The following is an 18,426-nucleotide window of genomic DNA, read 5'->3' on the forward strand; positions in this document are numbered from 1 at the left end:
CTCCTATCCAATAAATCCGATATTCTGGGTGTAAATTGGCCATGAAATTGCATTTTCATTATGTACTTTGATACATTATTTGGGAGGAAATATGATCAGAAAAAGTTGAGAATTTCTCGAATAAATCAGAAAAATAATATGACAAATAGTTAAAATCTACCGGTTCCAGTTGTTGGCAGTAATCACCAGCGAGGACTCCTAAAGTTAGATTTTATTAGCTAATATGACTGATAAACCAATCACAAACATGCTCTAGTGGTTAGAGGGAACAAGTCCGCAATGCCAAGAGGTGTGTAGGGTTCAAGATTGGTAAGCTGATTAAGATATGACCGATAAACAACTTATACATTGGTTTATATATCGGGTTTACTACATTTATCTGTTGATGAACTTTTTATCAAAACTATCTCTACCGTATCAGGCATGGGCCTATACCGAGATAAGCCAAGGTATCGGCCGAGATAAAATGATGTTAAATGCCAATATTTATCGCAACAAGTAGTTCTTGGAAGTCAGATGATTACTGATTTCAGATGCCCTTGTATTTTTATTATACCATTTAAGGAGGTTCATTGCTATAAATGCACAAATTTCTGATATATTTAATTGGTTTGTTCTTCAGATTCCTGCACCAAAAAGGGGTGAGATTGTTAGACAGATAGGTGACGCGCTGAGAGCCAAATTGCAGCATCTGGGTAGGCTTGTATCGCTTGAGATGGGAAAAATACTTCCGGAAGGAATAGGGGAGGTTCAAGTATGATGTATTACTTTTCAATGGGCTTTGAAAATCTTTAACCTTTGTTTCTTTAAAAAAAATTAAGTTAGAATTTTCTGGTTTAAAAGGACCAGGTTTCATGAATTTCCTGTATTTCCTGTGCAAGTTAATATTTTTTTATGTTTGATCCATTGTGAGAAGTTTGATTTAGGCTACACATTTTATATATCCACTATATCTTTTGGTTCATATATTGAGTAAATGGCAAATTGCAGCCAGTATTTTTTTTTTTTTGGGATGAAAAACATTGGTTGCATATGCACCATCAAGATGAGGGTTGTAGTAGTAATACTTTGTTCCCTCTTTGGTAAATTTTTTTGTTTATAAAAAAATATGACTGAAGTAGGTAATTTTTGGTGGACTTGTGGTTGGTACCTGCCAGATGCTAACCTTCTGCCATGCTACCCATCTTTTAAATCTAATATACTAGAGAATCGGATGGAACAACATGGCCCTTATAATATCTTTATTAACGTTTTGTTCAAAGAAAGTTTTATTTTTCCCATTAGCATATCAATCTTTATGACATGCATATCTATTTTCTCCCAAGATATGGATGTTACAAATATCTGAAGTTATATTCTTGGATGCTTAAAATGACCTTTTGAAATGGTTATATTTTCTATTTTATTATTTTCTTTATTTTGTGGGGTTTAGTGTGGTTACCCACTTTAGAGGCAAAATAACCTTTGCTATTTACTTTATATTATTTTTTTGATGAAGATAACACAATTCTATTAAGGAAAAGAAAATTACAAATGGCATTGTCAATCATAGTTTTAAATTCTTGTAGTGTAAAATGTAGGTGTGCAACTTCGAGTTGACCCAAAGCCATTAAAAAAAAAAAACAAACATAGTTTTACATTTCCACCGAAATCCACACAAAACGACCGAAATGTATATGCTTCCATCCCCACCAAGGCGTACACTGAAACCGAAACCGAAACCATAAGTGTGTTAGTGGTATACTATACTAGTATGCGTTACATAATTATATTTATATGATTTAATGTGGAATGTGATATCTACATTATGTATAAATATTTATATGAATTACATGTGAAATATGATATGTACTAAATTATCAGACATGTGCGACAACCCATGTTACTGGGTGTTTGATGTTGTTAAACCATTAAGAATGTTTTTTTTTTTTTTTTTTTTTTGGTACGTGATGATTTTTTATTGTGTATTTGTGCTTATTCTAGTGCTTCCTAAAGTTCCATCTTAAATGTTCATCATGTGCATATGTTTACATACATTTCCATTATGTACATGATTTCTACCAAAATTTCCATATGAAATCGACATGTTCCAATTTCTGTCGCTACTGAAATCCATATCAAAACCGAAACTTAAAACCTTGTCGTACGGCATTATAGGCCCAACAGGCAAACTAGGTCTCATTACACCTGCCTTAGCCAATCCATCAGCTACCTCATTAGTATTGCTAGGGTATGACTCGAATCACGTCACCAATCTCATATATAAATCATGCAACTCTCCACGATCTCATACTATTACCAAGAGCCCAAGATATAACATTTGTCGACTGACCTTCAATTTTGAAACTTTCCTTCAAATTGCTAATGAATGTGTAACCCACAATGAAGGGATCTCACCTCGGTCATAGATGAATTGGTGTGACCAATAGGCCTTGAAGGAATCTCACCTTGGTCGTAGATGAATCAGCATGACCAATAGGCCTCGAGAAAGAGAATAAAACATGCCTTCACTATCCTGAAACACGTCACCTATCCCTGTGGGCTGGAGTTGCCAAGAAAGCAACCATCAGCAGTAAATTTGATGGAATTATGGCAGAGGGCACCATTTAGCCACAACTTTTCTCTTAGGCCCTTTCCCATTCAAAATATCATGCCAATTCCCTAAAATTTACCCAACCGAATAACCCTAAAACTCACTTCTATGGGAAGCCTAACTAGCCATTGAGAACATAAATATTCCATGCTGCAGAAGATGTAACAGAAAATATCTACCATTGAGTCTTCACGCATTTCTTTTCACTACAACTCACAATTTTTTTTAATGGTAATGAAACATATTGATGAAAATAATGAAAAGGGAAATTCCCACGACTGAGTTGGTCAATACAAGAGCAACAAAGAAAATTTGCTCGCACAATAAGCAATGTAGGTTGTGGCTAGAGGATTTTCCTCTTTCATTTCACTAAATCACATAGTAGGATAGAAGAGTACTAAGATATGGAAGAATATAGCTGTCAATTTTTTTTACCTAACACTGACAAGCTCCCTCTTCCGCCTTAGCACATCAAAAAAAGAAAAAAAGGAAGACCTACCATTCTGATGGTAAAATAGGAGTCATACATTGCCTTGAACTATTGAAATATTCCACTTATTCAAATTTAACAATTGCATGTTAACCGGAGTTGTAAATAATAATATAAGATCTTTTCATGGTTCAATCATGTTAACTTACCAACTTCTCCAAAAGCTTAAGCTGTTGAAGAAAGGCGTTATTTATCTTTTATACTTTAACACTCCCCCTCACGTGTGGCCCACTTGGCAAACATGTGGTCCCACTTTGGGCCGACCATCGCATGTGGATTTTTGCTATCCGGGAGGTTTGAACTCGAGACCTTTGGCTCTGATACCATGTTAACTCACCAACTTCTCCAAAAGCTTAAGCTGTTGGAGAAAGGCATTTATGTTTTATACTTTAACAAATCAATTAAAACTGACATGCTGAACTCTAACACCATTTATCTTGTTTATTCCTTCTAACGCTAAAAGCATTGTTGTTTGCAGGAAATCATTGACATGTGTGATTATGCTGTTGGGTTAAGTCGAAGCCTGAATGGATCAATCATACCTTCTGAACGTGAGCTCAAATTTATTTACTCTGTAATCTCTCTTTAGTTTTTTACTTATTTAGAAAGCAAGGTTTTTGTTCCTTGTTAACAAAAATGAAGAAGGTTTGTATATTGTGGAATTTGTTGCAATAGTTCTGCGGTTTTGTTGGGGACTCAAATATCATTTGCCCAATAGTTGAACAATTACATTTAGTAAAGGAGACCACATATTCAATCGCTTGCTATATTGTGTCTGTCAATTCCTTGTCAATGATTTTCTATTAGTGGTCGGATTTGAATCAAGCATCCTCCCTATCCGTAAAAGTGTTTGTGTAATCAAAGATTTTTATTATTATCCCTTTCTCATCCTCTCTTTTATTAACTTCTTTTTATTAGGAAAATAATGCCGAAGATAATGCATAGCTGAGTCATGGGGTTTCCTCAAATTGGGTTATTCTTAATCTGAAACAACCAATTACTCCAAAAGCTTAAGTAGTTGGAAATGGCGTTATTTAATCTTTTATACTTTAATCTACATAAGGAAGTAGGGATTGAAGATGATGTTAATCATAGAATAAGAGCAGGTTGGTTGAAGTGGAAGCTTGCCTCAGGAGTTCTGTGTGACCGTAAAATCCCTACCAAGTTGAAGGGAAAGTTTTATAAGACAACTGTGAGGCCAGCCATGCTGTACGGCTCAGAATGTTGAGCTACCAAGAAGCAGCATGTGCTTAAGATGAGTGTAGCGGAGATGCGAATGCTTAGATGGATGTGCGGCCACACAAGGTTAGATAGAATTAAAAATTAAGACATTTGTAAAAAGGTGGGGGTGGCACCAATTGAGGAGAAGATGAGAGAGCACCACTTAAGATGGTTTGGACATATCCAATGTAGGCCTTTGAATGCTCCGGTGAGAAGAGGTGACTCGTGCCAAATTGATGGAGAAAAAAGAGGTAGGGGCAGACCGAAAACAACTTGGGTAGAAACAGCGAGGAAATACTTGATAGCTAGGAACATAGCAGAGAACATGACCTTGGATAGGATAGAGTGGAAGAAAATGATCCACGTAGAAGAACCCAACTAGAGCCAGGATTAGAGCAGGGTAGATTCCTTCTTCATGAAATTTTTCTACAAGATTCATTTAGCAGACCCCAACTAGTTTGGGACAAAGGCTTTGTTGAGTTGAGTTGAGAATACTTTAACACTCCCCCTCACGTGCGGCTCCTCTTTTTAGGGTTGGCCTACACGTGGCACATGTGGCTCCTCTTTTGGGTTGGACATTGCATGTGAATTTTTAATATCAAGGAGTTTTGAACTCAGGACCTTTGCTTTGGTACCATCTGAAACAACCAGTTACTCCAAAAGCTTAAGCTGTTGGAGATGACATTATTTAATCTTTTATACTTTTAACGCTTAAAACATGTGTTTTCCATTGTATATCGAACTGACGACATTGTAGTGCACATTCTGATGGGTTTGTACATCTTTGTATTGCATCTAGGGATTTCTCTACCCTTTTTCCTATGCATCCTAGATTCTAAAACTTCATATATCTGGCAAGAAATGCTGGCGATAATGCAGATGAGCCATGTGTTTTCCTCGAATTAGATGATTCTGGATGCTGATATGGCTGGCCTGAGATCTTGAGCACTTAAAATCTCTGGAAATTGCATTTTTTATTTGATTCAAATAGCATGCGTCATTACCCTTCTTGGTTACTTTCTATGTTTGTGCTTCTGTGATGCATGCCTATTTTTTATATGATAGTTTTTATGTTTCAATTACAAAATGTGTATCATCAAGTAATTTGGGTGAAAAATATTGGAGGATTGCTTGTTATAACCATAGGCACCAGCTTAAACTTATTTTCATATAGGTCTAAAACTGTAAATACAACTACTTTTTTAAGATAAACCTAGCCTTATTTTTTTGAATGGTAGAAAAACCTGGCCTGATGGAGCCATGAAACAATCCTCATGTAGATCTAGAAAAATATTTAGACATAATTGAGGCGTAGCAAAAGTTTTATATCAATTGTCCTTAGCATTGGAGCGTGCTTAAGCAATAACTTATTTTGATATGTTTCCAAATTTATGAATGAATTTTATTAAGAGAAATCCTAGTCTGGTAGAGGCATAGGAATAATAACTTATTTTGTTATACAGGCTCAAGAAATTCAATTGAAAATGTGAATAATAATTGTGATGTAGCAAAAGTTTTATATCAATCGTCCTTAGCATTGGTGCGTGCTTAAGCAATTACTTATTTTGATATATTCCCAAAATTATGAATGAATTTTATTAAGAGAAATCCTAATCTGGTAGAGGCATAGGAATAATAACTTATTGTGTTATACAGGCTCAAGAAATTCATTGAAAATGTGAATAATAACTTGAAAACTCTAGTTGTTGCAGGATTTTATGGACGCATTTTGTTCTATTTAAAAATCGCTCAAGTAGAAAAATGTGAATAATAACTTGTAAACTGTAGAACTTTCTATTTTCTGTTCAAAGTCAACCTATATCATTAGGAAAGGCTTGTTGGGCTCTAATTAAAAGCTTAGGTTCGGCTAGGGTGGATGGATTCGATTAAATGTAAGATTTAGGGTGGCTTTGAGAAGATATATGTTAGTTTTGTGGAGCTTTTCAAGAGACTATATTGGATCTATTGTTATGTTTATGTAAACTTGAGTGCTTATGTTCTATGGTTGATAATATGTATCACTTTGTTGATTTCACTTTATCTTTTACTTATTTTCCATCCTACAAATATCTTTCTGCATTAATTGGTCACTGATTGCTTGTCAATTGAATATCTCCTTTTTTATGTTATAACCCCTTTGGAAGATTTTCACCACTTTTTTTTTCTTGTAAGGATTTTTATTGTTTTATCCTGTCAACAGGTCCAAATCATATGATGATGGAGGTATGCTATACATTAGTCTTTGAACTGGGATAAGTAATCGTACTGCAATCATATGGACAAATATGAATCTGTAAGTAATGATAATATTGTGCACGTGCTTGGTATACTTCAGGTGTGGAATCCTCTTGGAATAGTAGGTGTCATTACAGCCTTCAACTTCCCATGTGCTGTTCTTGGTAAGTTTTGTTAACTCTTTCTGATATAATTTCAATTTTACTGAAGAATCTATGAAGGTTTATCATATGAATGTTAACTTTTGTGAGAGTGGGTGATCTGATCCTAGTAAATATAAATATAAGATTGTCAGCATGAGAGAACTCAGGGAACCTAAGAAGTTGATGTTAGAATTATCTCTGTACTTTGCAGTCTCTTTAATGTGTTAGTGGATTTGTAACTTACTGAAATGCAATACACAAATGATATTAGAACTATCTCTTTACTTAACAGTCCCTTTAATTTGTCAGTGGATACGTAACTTAATGAAATGCAATACACAAATGATAGGTCAGTGCAGTTGCTTTTTAGGTCTTTTTTGGATGACCATGAAATTTCGGTAGTCTTATTCCATTTCAGTTGGAAAATGCAGTCAGATGTTTGGGGTTGTATAAGTGATCAAGGAGTGGTAACTCATATCACGGGAGGAAACTTTGCACAGAGTAGAGAGTATAATTTTCTGGGTTTTAGTGTGCAAGGAGTTCTTTGGAACGAAAAGATTTTGTAGGTGATGGAAAGAAATCATTGAAACTGGACACAATGTGGAGAACACGGTGAAAGCTCAACCTTAATGGGTGCTCCTTTTTTAATCAGGTACAACTACAAAGAATCTCTACACTTATCTTAGGTTTTCCGTTTGCTCAATGGTATCCACTGCAGAGATAATAGGATCATCTGTGAACCCAAGTTGTGATATTGCAAGCCGACGTCTATTTCTCTATTCAAGGCTATTTGTTAGAAAGAGCATCATCACAGGACAAACTGATTCTTTCGAAAAACTATTTTCCTAGGCAAGTCGATTGGAGGGATTAATCTGATAGATGCGTTGGGGACCAGGTATGTATCTAGATCATAAACCTCACTAACTGTAGAACTCACTGAATCAACAGAATGAACTTCACATTGAATCCTCAATAAAGCCCAAATTCTCTGTTCTTACAAACAACCAATTGAATACTTCTCATATAATGGTCAAAAGGAAGAGGCGTAATCCATCTGCTTGACTGGTGTCCTTCTAGCTGCTTAAGAAATCAGTAGAAGATCAGTTCATTAGGATTGAGAAATGTACTGTTAATGTGCACACCCTAATCCATCCTAGTTTGCATGTAATTTAAGAAGTTCCAATCGACATGATCTGGTCAATGCCCACCTTGCATAGGATGTCTGGTTTTCTTCCCACTTTCTTGAGCCTAAGCACTCATTAGCTATCAAAACCTCATCAAGGATTTGTCTTACCTCTGAAAATGCCCCATGGGATGGAGAGTTGATACTGACCAATACCCCCTTAATTTCGTAAATAGAAACTTCGCCATGTTCTTACAATGGCTACTCACTAGGCTAGTCGGGCTAGAGTTGATTATTGACCGGACCCTTTTAAGGTCTTTTATCAATATCTAGTTGAGTTGATAGTGATACTCAACTCAACTCAACTAAGCCTTTGTCCCAAACCAGTTGGGGTCGGCTAATGAATCCTTTAGAAAATTTTCATGATGAAGGTGAACTAATCTACCCGGCTCAAAATGACTAAGTCTAATCCTGACACTAGTTGGGTTCATCTACATGGATCATTTTCTTCCATTCTCTCCTATCCAAGGTCATGTTCTCTGTTATGTTCCTAGCCATGTAGTCTTTCCTCACTGTTTCTACCCAAGTTGTTTTCGGTCTGCTTCTACCTCTTTTTACTCCATCAACTTGGCACGAGTCGCCTTTTCTCACTGGAGCATCCAAAGGCCTACGTTGGATATATCCAAACCATCGTAAGCGGTGCTTTCTCATCTTCTCCTCAATTGGTGCCACCCCACCTTTTTACGAATGTCTTCATTTTTAATTCTATCTAACCTTGTGTGGCCGCAGATCCATCTAAGCATTCGCATCTCCGCTACACTCATCTTATGCACATGCTGCTTCTTGGTGGCCCAACATTCTGAGCCGTACAACATGGCTGGCTTCACAGCTGTTTTATAAAACTTTCCCTTCAATTTGGTAGGGATTTTACGGTCTCACAGAACTCTTGAGGCAAGATTCCACTTCAACCAACCTGCTCTTATTCTAGTTAACGTCCTCTTCAATCTCTCCTTTCCTTATGTAGAATTGAACTAAGATAGCGAAAGAAATCCCTCTTTGGTACCTCCTGTCCAGTCATATTTACTACATCCACGCCCCGCCTCCTTACATTACTAAAGTTGCATTCCATATACTCTGTCTTAGTCCTACTCAGTCTAAAACCTTTGGATTCCAAAGTAGTTCTCCATAATCTTAGCATTTACTCATGCTTTGGTTTCGTCAATTAATACTTTTTTTTTTTTTTGAAAGATAACAAATTTTATTCCATAAAGAAAGAAGTACAGAGGGGACAAGTTGTCCCCGAACTAAGATTACATTCAGAATTTAATTCCCTCCATTGGGAAGAATCACACGAGTTGTTTGTAACTCGACGCCTTCCACTTAGCAAGCTGATCCGCGATACCATTCGCCGAGTGCCTTCTGTGTTTGATTTGGGGGTGAATAATACGTATAAAATCACGAATAGCATCCAGTATCTGGTTAAATCTCCATGGGCCACAACAGCTGCCAGTGGCCCATGCAATGGTATTTGCCGAATCACCCTCAATCATAGAAAGACCAAAGGTTATTTTTATCAATTAATATTATGTCATCTGCAAATAACATACACCACGGCACCTCATCCCGGATACCCTCCGTAAGTTCATCCATAACTAGCGTAAAAAGATAAGGGCTTAGAGCTGATCCTTGGTGCAGTCCTATTGTAATTGGAAACTCACTAGAAGTGCCATCTGTAATATCATTGTATTTGTCATATAGTTTATCTTGTATATATGTGTATATATATACACTCATTTTTGAATTTTGTATAAGTTTTTCAATTCATTTTAATTTAATTATTTTTTGCAATAGTTGTTCAATACTGTACTAACAAAAATTTTTAATATTCAAATCATCTTGCTAAGTAAAATTCTTGAGAACTATACTTGCCACCATGGCCCTTTTTTGGGCTTCTCACTTTGCTGTCTTGATTCCATTTTGAGGTTCCATCCACGACAATTCTTGCACTCATATTACTTTCACTTGTTAGTTGTTACCGATAATGTAAATGCAGAAAGGGTGGACACACAATAAAACTAAGAGACATAATTTTTGCGATGTAGCGAGTTATTATTATTATTATTTTTTGAATGGCTGCGATGTACCGAGTTATTCAATTGTTTATTTGATATTAGTGCACAAAATTACTAATTGCAGGTTTAGATGTAGATGAGAGGCAAATCTGTTTAGTCAATGCGTTTGTTGGCATCATGTTGCTGGTGCCCTTTAACCTTGTATTATGTTTGTTGGTAATCACATAATGCAAGTTTGGTTGAAGACTTTTTTCATGGTTTTAGTAGAAAATGTAACTTAGTCGTTTCCCCCAAACTTTCCACTTTGGTTTCCTTGTGAATATGCCTAATCTTGACTTAGTTTCTTAGATACCATTCTTTATGTCAAATTATTGCTACTGTGATTCCAATTTAATTTCTTTTTCCTTTCAATGCCGTAACTCGTGCACATTGTGGTACTTTAGGATGGAATGCCTGCATTGCGTTAGTCTGCGGCAGTTGTGTTGTCTGGTGAGCATACGATCATATATTTGTTCTTTAGTTTTTTTCAGATTAAGGAATCAATATGGAAACCAGCAATACAAAATTACATAGTAAACCTTGCTATTACTTTTTTCCTTTTCATTTTGCTAGTAAGCTTGGATTGAACATGTAATCTCAATGTTGAGGCATTACAACCCTCCATTTGAGCTTATGGGTGCATCCCCATTGTAAGCTAGGATGGATGTAACTGAACATGATTTTTTTGTGTGCATGATAACGAAAATAAATTGATTCCATGTAACCTGATCCATCTGGTTGTGCATTTCATACTTGTAACTGTTTGTGGAATTCTGAGTTTCGATAATTTTCCCAACAATACTAAGGTCATTTTTTGGTAATTTTAAGAGGTTGAACGATCATAGAACTCTTTTCCACTTACTTCTTATATTCCTTTTCTAGTAATCCTATTCATCCTTATTGGTTCTTAGTTTTTCTCCAGATCTAGTTCAAGCTTCCAAAGCATATATATACAAAGTCAATCAAAAACTCCTTTGACTTGCTTGAGTTAATGAAAGGTTGACTATCAATCAATGAATTGCCCAACTCCTTTTTCCTTGCTCCAGTTCTCATCCGAGTCCGAGTTTTTAACATTGCTTCTATGTTTGGATATCTTTACTCATTGAGCCCTAGAGTTGGATGCTCCACGCTGATCACTTGTAAATGAGTTTGTTAGAGGATTTATTATCTTTGGTCATTGTTAATTCGACAAAAATGACATCCTTACTCATGGTGACTTCCTCAATTGATTAATAACAGCTTGCATTTCAGTTTATGATGATAATTGATTGTTATGATAATCACCTTTTTGTTATATTTTTTTGAACCTGTAAAACATTTACTTCTTTTGGTTGGACAGGCTTGTCAGATTTAGATGCTCCTCTCAATTATCATGAATAGAGCTTCATGTTATTGTATTCCTGCTTATTATGTGTTAATCTTGTATCTATGTTACGTATCATAGGAAAGGTGCTCCGACGACTCCCTTGATCACTATTGCAATGACAGAGCTGGTGGCTGGGGTTCTAGAAAAGAACAACTTGCCTGGTGCAATTTTCACTTCTTTTTGTGGGGGTGCTGAAATCGGTCAAGCAATATCTCGAGATACACGCATACCTCTTGTCTCATTCACTGGAAGTTCCAAGGTATTAGCACCATATACTTACGTCTTTGTGTTCACATTTCTAAGAAAGTATCTTATTTGTTACTTTTAACAATTAGTAAGCATCCCTCTGTTTGATATTAATATCAAAACAGCCCTGAAGGTTTTAGAGATGATTGAAACGATATGCTTAATTAGCAGCATGCTGGCATCATGCAACCATATTTAACAATGACTTTGGTGTATCAAGATAGGCCACTTGCTTTACATTTGTTTACTAACTAGGCACTGAAATGAGATCATTACTTTCATGGGGAAAAAAGTGAATGGAAGCACTATGAACGGCAGTAACGACTACAGAAACCAAGGGGACACATGAGAGCCAGATCTAGCCAACATATGTGGCAACTCATCGGCACTTGTAGGAGCATAATGGGAAGAGAAATCTGAGTTCTCACACCCTTTTCATCAATGAACTTTGCCAACCTCCGAGGGCCTATACTAAGTTACTAACCCCTTAGCTCATGAGATGATCTTGGAGTCATCCCTCCACAATCACAGCCATTCAACCTATGGAAGCTGCAAATGCCCATGTGGACAGCCCGGTTTTCTGTGTCATTAGAATTAACATGATCAATTAGAACTGATGAAGACATTGAGATTGTGCCATTAATATCCCTGAAAACCCCATCGATGGAACACCCGTCAACTTGGAGTGACTAATGCCACCAAAACTTGGAGTGACTAATGCATTTGCAGAGGAAGCCAATCAGTTCATGCATCGATGTTGGAGATAGTTTCCCTGATGTCAAGAAAGTGTCTGGCAGCTTGGTCGACATTAGTAACTGGGTCCACATTTGAAGTCTAGTTTATTTTCGTTATTTCATTCACTTAAGTTATAATTTAAGTGCTTTTAAGTCATATTGGTGGGACTACTAGCTACACTATAAATCAGAGAGGTATTTATGTCATTTTGAAAGAATTTTGTAATTGACGTTGAATATTGAAATTGACGACTTTGTTTTTTGAGGGGCACGACTTGCCATCCTCCAATGCACAAACATAAGTATGGATTTTACCATTAAATGCATCTACGAGGACATGCACTTTATTATATCATTATGCATCTGTGTTTAATCTTTTTTTCTAAGTAACAGGTTTAGCTAATAAGAGGCAAAAGGAACACAGGCATGACAAAAGGAAATGGACTCTCCAATGCACAAACATAACCTCAACACTCTTTTAGTTAATGAATTATACTCTATAAGTATGACAAGGAAAATGTCCAACTCTGACCAAGTCTATAATCTCATCAATTTTGAAGGGAAGTCTTCATGGATCCATCAATTAAGTTGAACCTCGCACAATCATGTTAAGTGAATTGACTTCGAAAATAAGAGGGCCTGACATGGCAAAAGGAACTCTAGATTTCCATACATACCTCCATCAAAGTTGAGCTTCATGCGTCCTTTGGGAGGCTGCTTCTATCTCACAACAGGCACTTTTTTCCCATCTCATTTGTTGCCTACCATCTACCAATCTCTAATCATATCAGTTACACTAATGACTTGTGATTCTTCCTGACTATGACATTTTTTTTTTCATTGAGAGATAACTGAATTCATTAAAAAATGAAATAGGAACACAAAGGGGGATGAGGTGGCCCCAAGAAAATAGAAAAGGGAAAAATTCCGATAAAAATAATTCACAAAAGGGGGATGAGGTGGCCCCAAGAAAATAGAAAAGGGAAAAATTCTGTTAAAATAATGCCAAAACTACTCTCTGTCTTGACTATGACACACTGAATGATGACATTTTTAACCCCTCCCCCAATTACTTCATCGGAAGCAACTACATTCCTTTATATTCTATTTCCTTCTTTTCCAATGCTTGAAAACGACAGACCCTATGTTGGAGAAGCCTTCTAAAATTTTCTGTGGTTCAACATTCTGCAGCCTGCTTGTGTTTAATTTTTTCACTGTTGCCACTGATTGGGAATAAAATTCCTGCTGTCTGCCCTTCAATATTTGTCCCTTTTTGTTCATAGTGATGCTTTTATTAAACTGTATGTATGCTTTTAAATCCATTGATTTGCGCTGGGGAATTATTTATTGGAATGCTTGTACAACCTCTCACCAAATTCCATTTACAGGTGGGGCTAATGATTCAAAGGACAGTTAATGAAAGATTTGGAAAATGCTTGCTTGAACTAAGTGGAAATAATGCTATAATTGTCATGGATGACGCAGACATCCCATTAGCTGTCCGTTCTGTTATGTTTGCTGCTGTTGGTACAGCAGGCCAGCGTTGCACGACGTGTCGTAGGCTGGTAAAATAAATTCCGTGTCTACTAATTTGCTAGTAGCATAGAAATCTTAAGTTCTTAATGCTAAATTTTCTTTCCTTTGGGCACAGCTTCTACATGAAAGTATATATCAAAATGTACTAGATCAACTGATTGGAGTTTACAAGCAAGTTAAAATGGGGGATCCATTAGAGAAAGGTACCTTGCTAGGACCACTTCATACTCGTGCTTCAAAGGAAAGCTTTGTGAAAGGCATCGAAGTCATTAAATCTCAGGTATGTTTCGTATCCTTCACATATGATTCTGCTTACTTTTGGATTATTACTTCTTTGTTGTCTTATTTCTGTAATTCAGATGGTTCTGGCACAGCTTGCATTGATATTATTTTCTTATAGACATGGTCTTAGTTTTAATTTTTTATGGGATCAGGAAAAAAATCGTATGATTTGTGTAGGGAAAATGATATCGTAAGTTTGACTCTCATAGAGTGATTTTTTTTGTAGGATAAGTTTAATAGTAGTGGAATAGTAATAAAATGTGGGTTTATTTATGTGACTTTAGCTTCAAGGAGACTTATTGGATTGATGTAAGTGATGACATATCCAAATATGGTGCTGAGTACACTTCTAAGAAAGAGCATCATGGAAGGAAGCAGAAGGCGAAAAAAACTAGCAGAAAGAAAGGCCGGAAATAGGCATGAAAACTGGGATCATGGTTATGCCATCAGGTGGACTAGAGATGTTATTTAGTTGGCCTCACTTTTTCTTTTTTTTTAGGGGTATAAGTTTTAATTGGGTTTCTGGTGGTCCTTTTTTGGGCATGACAAAACGGGGGAGCACCCTTGAGTTTTGAGAGTTGTAGGATTTTTTCTGTTAGTTTTGGGCTTCTATTAGAATAGATGAAGTGCTGAGATTAATTTGAACTGATTGTGGGGTTTTGGGAAGTATTTTAAGCTTGTTTTTCAGAAGATTACAAACAGTTCTTTACAATACCTCTATGCAAGAGTGCTCAACAAAAAACTGAAGAGTAACTCATGGATTTTTTGTTTGGTGTAATTCCCTCATCCTTTTATTTTTGACTTATTTTTTATTATTTCTTGTTGGAGTCTCTCTATTTTGTACAGTTTATTACTTAATCAATTTTGGTATTTGAGCATTCTAATCCCTGGTAATTCATTTTTGATTAATCTTGCCTAGGAAAAGCACATGCAAAAGCCCTGGTCTTGTTGTGCACTTGAACCGGCAACAAAGAGTTGAAAAACTACAATATTTAGATTATAAAGTAGGTTGACTGGGCCAAGAATTTGACCTTTTATGTCGAGGACATGTTGGTAACGGTGGTCTGCCCTCTTAAAACCCAATATTGAAGTTTGAAGCCAGACCTTGGATGTGGTCTCAACACTAGAAATCAAGGAACTTTTAGGGAACTCGAGAGAGCTTGAAGAAGAAACCATTCATAGTACTTTTTGGGAGAAGATTAATGTTTCAAGGAACCAAGATCTAGATCATGGCCAATGGGAGGACTTATTTTTTTGAACCACAGGCGGGAATGATTGTGGTCATGTGGCGTCCATGTAAATGTGTCTCTTTCCACAATAAGCTTCATCCCCTGTCCTTTTTTGGATTTGCTTGATAGTGTGGGTTTTTTAATTTTTGTTTTCCTTATTTCTAGTCTTTCTTCTTGATGATCAAAAGTAGAGTTCGTCAAAGCTTTTTTGAATTGGGGGTGGGGGGCCTTTGTTGAGAGAGGTAGAGAAAAGAGAGAAACTAAAGAGTGAGAGAAAAGATTGAGTTAGAGTTCTCCCCCTCACTCATGTAATATAAATAATAAAGAATGAAGTACAAAGACAAGTATGCCCTTGGGCATTACAATAAAGACCTAAAGACCTGTTAACACTCCCCCTCAAGCTGGAATGTAGATATCTAACATTCCTAGCTTGTTACAATTATCAACTAACTTAGCTCTACTTAAAGGCTTCGTGAACATGTCTGCTAATTGATCTGTAGATCTGGTAAACACGGGAGATATGTAGCCTCGCTGAATCAAATCTCTAATGAAATGACAATCCACTTCAATATGTTTGGTCCTCTCATGGAAGACTGGATTCGTGGCAATGTAAATGGCGGATTTGTTGTCATAGTATAACTGAGCTGGAGAAGGAGGAAATCCAATCTCTGAAAGTAAGGAACATAGCCACATGAGTTCCCCACTCGTATGAGACATAGCTCTATATTCTGCCTCGGCACTGGATTTAGACACGACATCTTGTTTCTCACTTCTCCATGAAACAAGATTACCTCCAATAAAGGTGCAATATCCTGTAGTAGACCGCCTATCAGCCGGAGATCCTGCCCAGTCTGTATCAGTGTATCCTTCAATTCTCTGGTGCCCATGCCTCTGAAATAACAACCCTTTACCTGGCGAACTCTTAAGATATCTCAATATCTGAAGTACAACAGCTCAGTGTGAAGTGCGAGGTGAGCTCATATGCTGGCTAACATCGCTAACTGCAAAGGTAATATCTGGACGTGTAACAGTAAGATAAATGAGCTTACCAACTAACCGTCTGTTTCGCCCTAGATCTTCTAACAGGACTCCCTCCTCAGGGAGTAATTTCATATTCTGGTCCATAGGAGTTGACGCAGGCTTGACTCCCAAACAACCTGTCTCATCAAGAAGATCCAGAACATACTTCCTCTGTGAGAGGTAGATACCCTTAGTCGAATAGGCAACCTCAATGCCCAGGAAATACCAAAGACGACCCAAATCCTTAGTAGAGAACTCTGTCTGAAGGAAGGATTTGAGCCTCTGAATGCCACCTGTATCGCTACCAGTGATAATGATATCATCGACATATACTATCAACAGAACACAACCAGCCTGAGACTGAAAACTGAAGACGGAGTGATCAACTGCGCATTGCTTCATGCCAAAGCGAATAAGTGTAGCACTGAACTTCCCAAACCAGGCTCTCGGAGATTGTTTGAGACCATAAATGGATTTCCTCAAACGGCAAACAAGAGAAGATCTCTCCCCCTGAGCAACATATCCAGGAGGTTGCTCCATATAGACCTCTTCCTTCAAATCACCATGAAAAAAGGCATTCTTTACATCCAACTGATGAAGATGCCAGCCATGATTCACAGCAAGGGCTAGCAGGACACGGACAGAAGGAATTTTCGCAACTGGTGAAAAAGTCGCGCCATAATCAATCCCATATGTCTGCGTGTACCCTTTGGCAACGAGTCGAGCCTTAAGGCGCTCAACTGTGCCATCAGGAAGGTGCTGGACTGCATAAACCCAGCGACTACCAACGGGGCGAGCACCATATGGCAGAGGGACCAAATCCCATGTCTGATTGGCCTGAAGGACCTGCATCTCAAGATGCATAGCCGCCCTCCTGCCTTGATGATCAAGTGCCTCCTGTAGAGTCTTAGGTAGAGAAATAGAGGACAAAGATGAAACAAAACTACAAAATACAGGGGTGAGAAAGTCATAAGACACAAAAGAGAAAATGGGATGAGCAGTACTGCGAGACCGAGTGCGAGAGGCAATGGGAGAGTCAGAATGTACCTCAGAAGTGGGGATCTTCGGCTGAGATGATGATGGCTCGGGCGGGGCTGAATGAGCAACAGATTTGGTCCGACGCTGATACTGCTTCAATGGTGGAGGTAGAGGGACTGCACAAGGCGCTGACGTCGGCATAACAGTAGAATCAACTGTAGGGGAGGAACTGGACACCGGAGGTGTAGAAATAGGGATGGGATCAGGAAGAACCAGAAGAGGAAGAACAGGAGTATGGGAGGAATCCTCCTGAAGTGTAGAGGGGGAGGGATCCAACGAGATGGACGGACTAAAAAATGACTGAGTCTCAAAGAATGTAACATCCGCCGAGACAAAGAATCGTCGTAGGTGAGGGCTGTAAGTCTGTAACAACGATAACACTTTTGGGTCCGAGAGTAACCTAGAAAGATACACCGTTCGGCTCGAGGATCCAACTTATCTAATCCTGACCCAAGAACGTGGACAAAACAGAGACAGCCAAAAACTCGAGATGTAAGAGGGAAAGGGTCAGAGGTAGGACGAAGAATCGAGAACAAAGAGGTGCCACCAAGAACCGAAGAGGGAAGCCTATTCGTCAGGTAGCATGCTGTGAGTACAGCATCAGCCCAATAGGTCTTAGGGACCCGCATCTGAAAGAGTAGTGTCCGGACCCCATCTAACAAGGAGCGAAGCTTCCTCTCAGCCACTCCATTCTGCTGAGAGGTATGAGTACATGAGGACCGATGAAGAATGCCTCGCGAAGAGAGGAATTCCTGAAAACCATTTGAGTAAGAGAAATATTCATTTGCATTGTCAGTGCGAAGACATTGGATAACACATGAGAATTGATTACTAACTTCAGCATAGAAATCACGAAACACAGAAAAAACTTTAGAACGATCTTTTATTAAATAAGTCCATGTCATACGTGAATAGTCATCAATAAAGACCACAAAATAGCGAAATCCAAATAAAGAGGTAGTCCTCGCAGGACCCCATACAGCAGAATGAACAAGAGCAAAAGGGTGTGAAGCCTGACTAACAGTCCTAGAGGGAAATGGCACACGATGATGCTTCCCA

At 37.7% G+C, this 18,426-nt stretch overlaps 1 protein-coding gene across 3 annotated transcripts in view; it reads left to right on the top strand.

Moving 5' to 3' along the window:
• ALDH7B4 (aldehyde dehydrogenase 7B4) overlaps window positions 1-18,426 on the top strand; it is a 34,046-nt gene that overhangs the window by 5,502 nt on the left and 10,118 nt on the right. For all 3 annotated transcript variants that reach the window (XR_013250839.1, XM_077380266.1, XM_077380265.1), the window contains exons 4-11: window positions 623-754; window positions 3,562-3,634; window positions 6,505-6,527; window positions 6,640-6,703; window positions 10,321-10,366; window positions 11,361-11,541; window positions 13,651-13,827; window positions 13,914-14,078. Coding sequence is in view for 2 of the 3 variants with exons in the window: in XM_077380266.1 (XP_077236381.1) it covers window positions 623-754; window positions 3,562-3,634; window positions 6,505-6,527; window positions 6,640-6,703; window positions 10,321-10,366; window positions 11,361-11,541; window positions 13,651-13,827; window positions 13,914-14,078 (861 nt within the window). In the remaining variant the exon portion in view is untranslated. The remainder of the gene's footprint in view (window positions 1-622; window positions 755-3,561; window positions 3,635-6,504; window positions 6,528-6,639; window positions 6,704-10,320; window positions 10,367-11,360; window positions 11,542-13,650; window positions 13,828-13,913; window positions 14,079-18,426) is intronic.

Source organism: Tasmannia lanceolata, unplaced genomic scaffold (assembly GCF_043159265.1).
Source record: "Tasmannia lanceolata isolate RefF3 unplaced genomic scaffold, GAP_Taslan_0.1 ptg000005l, whole genome shotgun sequence".
Taxonomy (NCBI): Eukaryota; Viridiplantae; Streptophyta; class Magnoliopsida; order Canellales; family Winteraceae; genus Tasmannia; species Tasmannia lanceolata.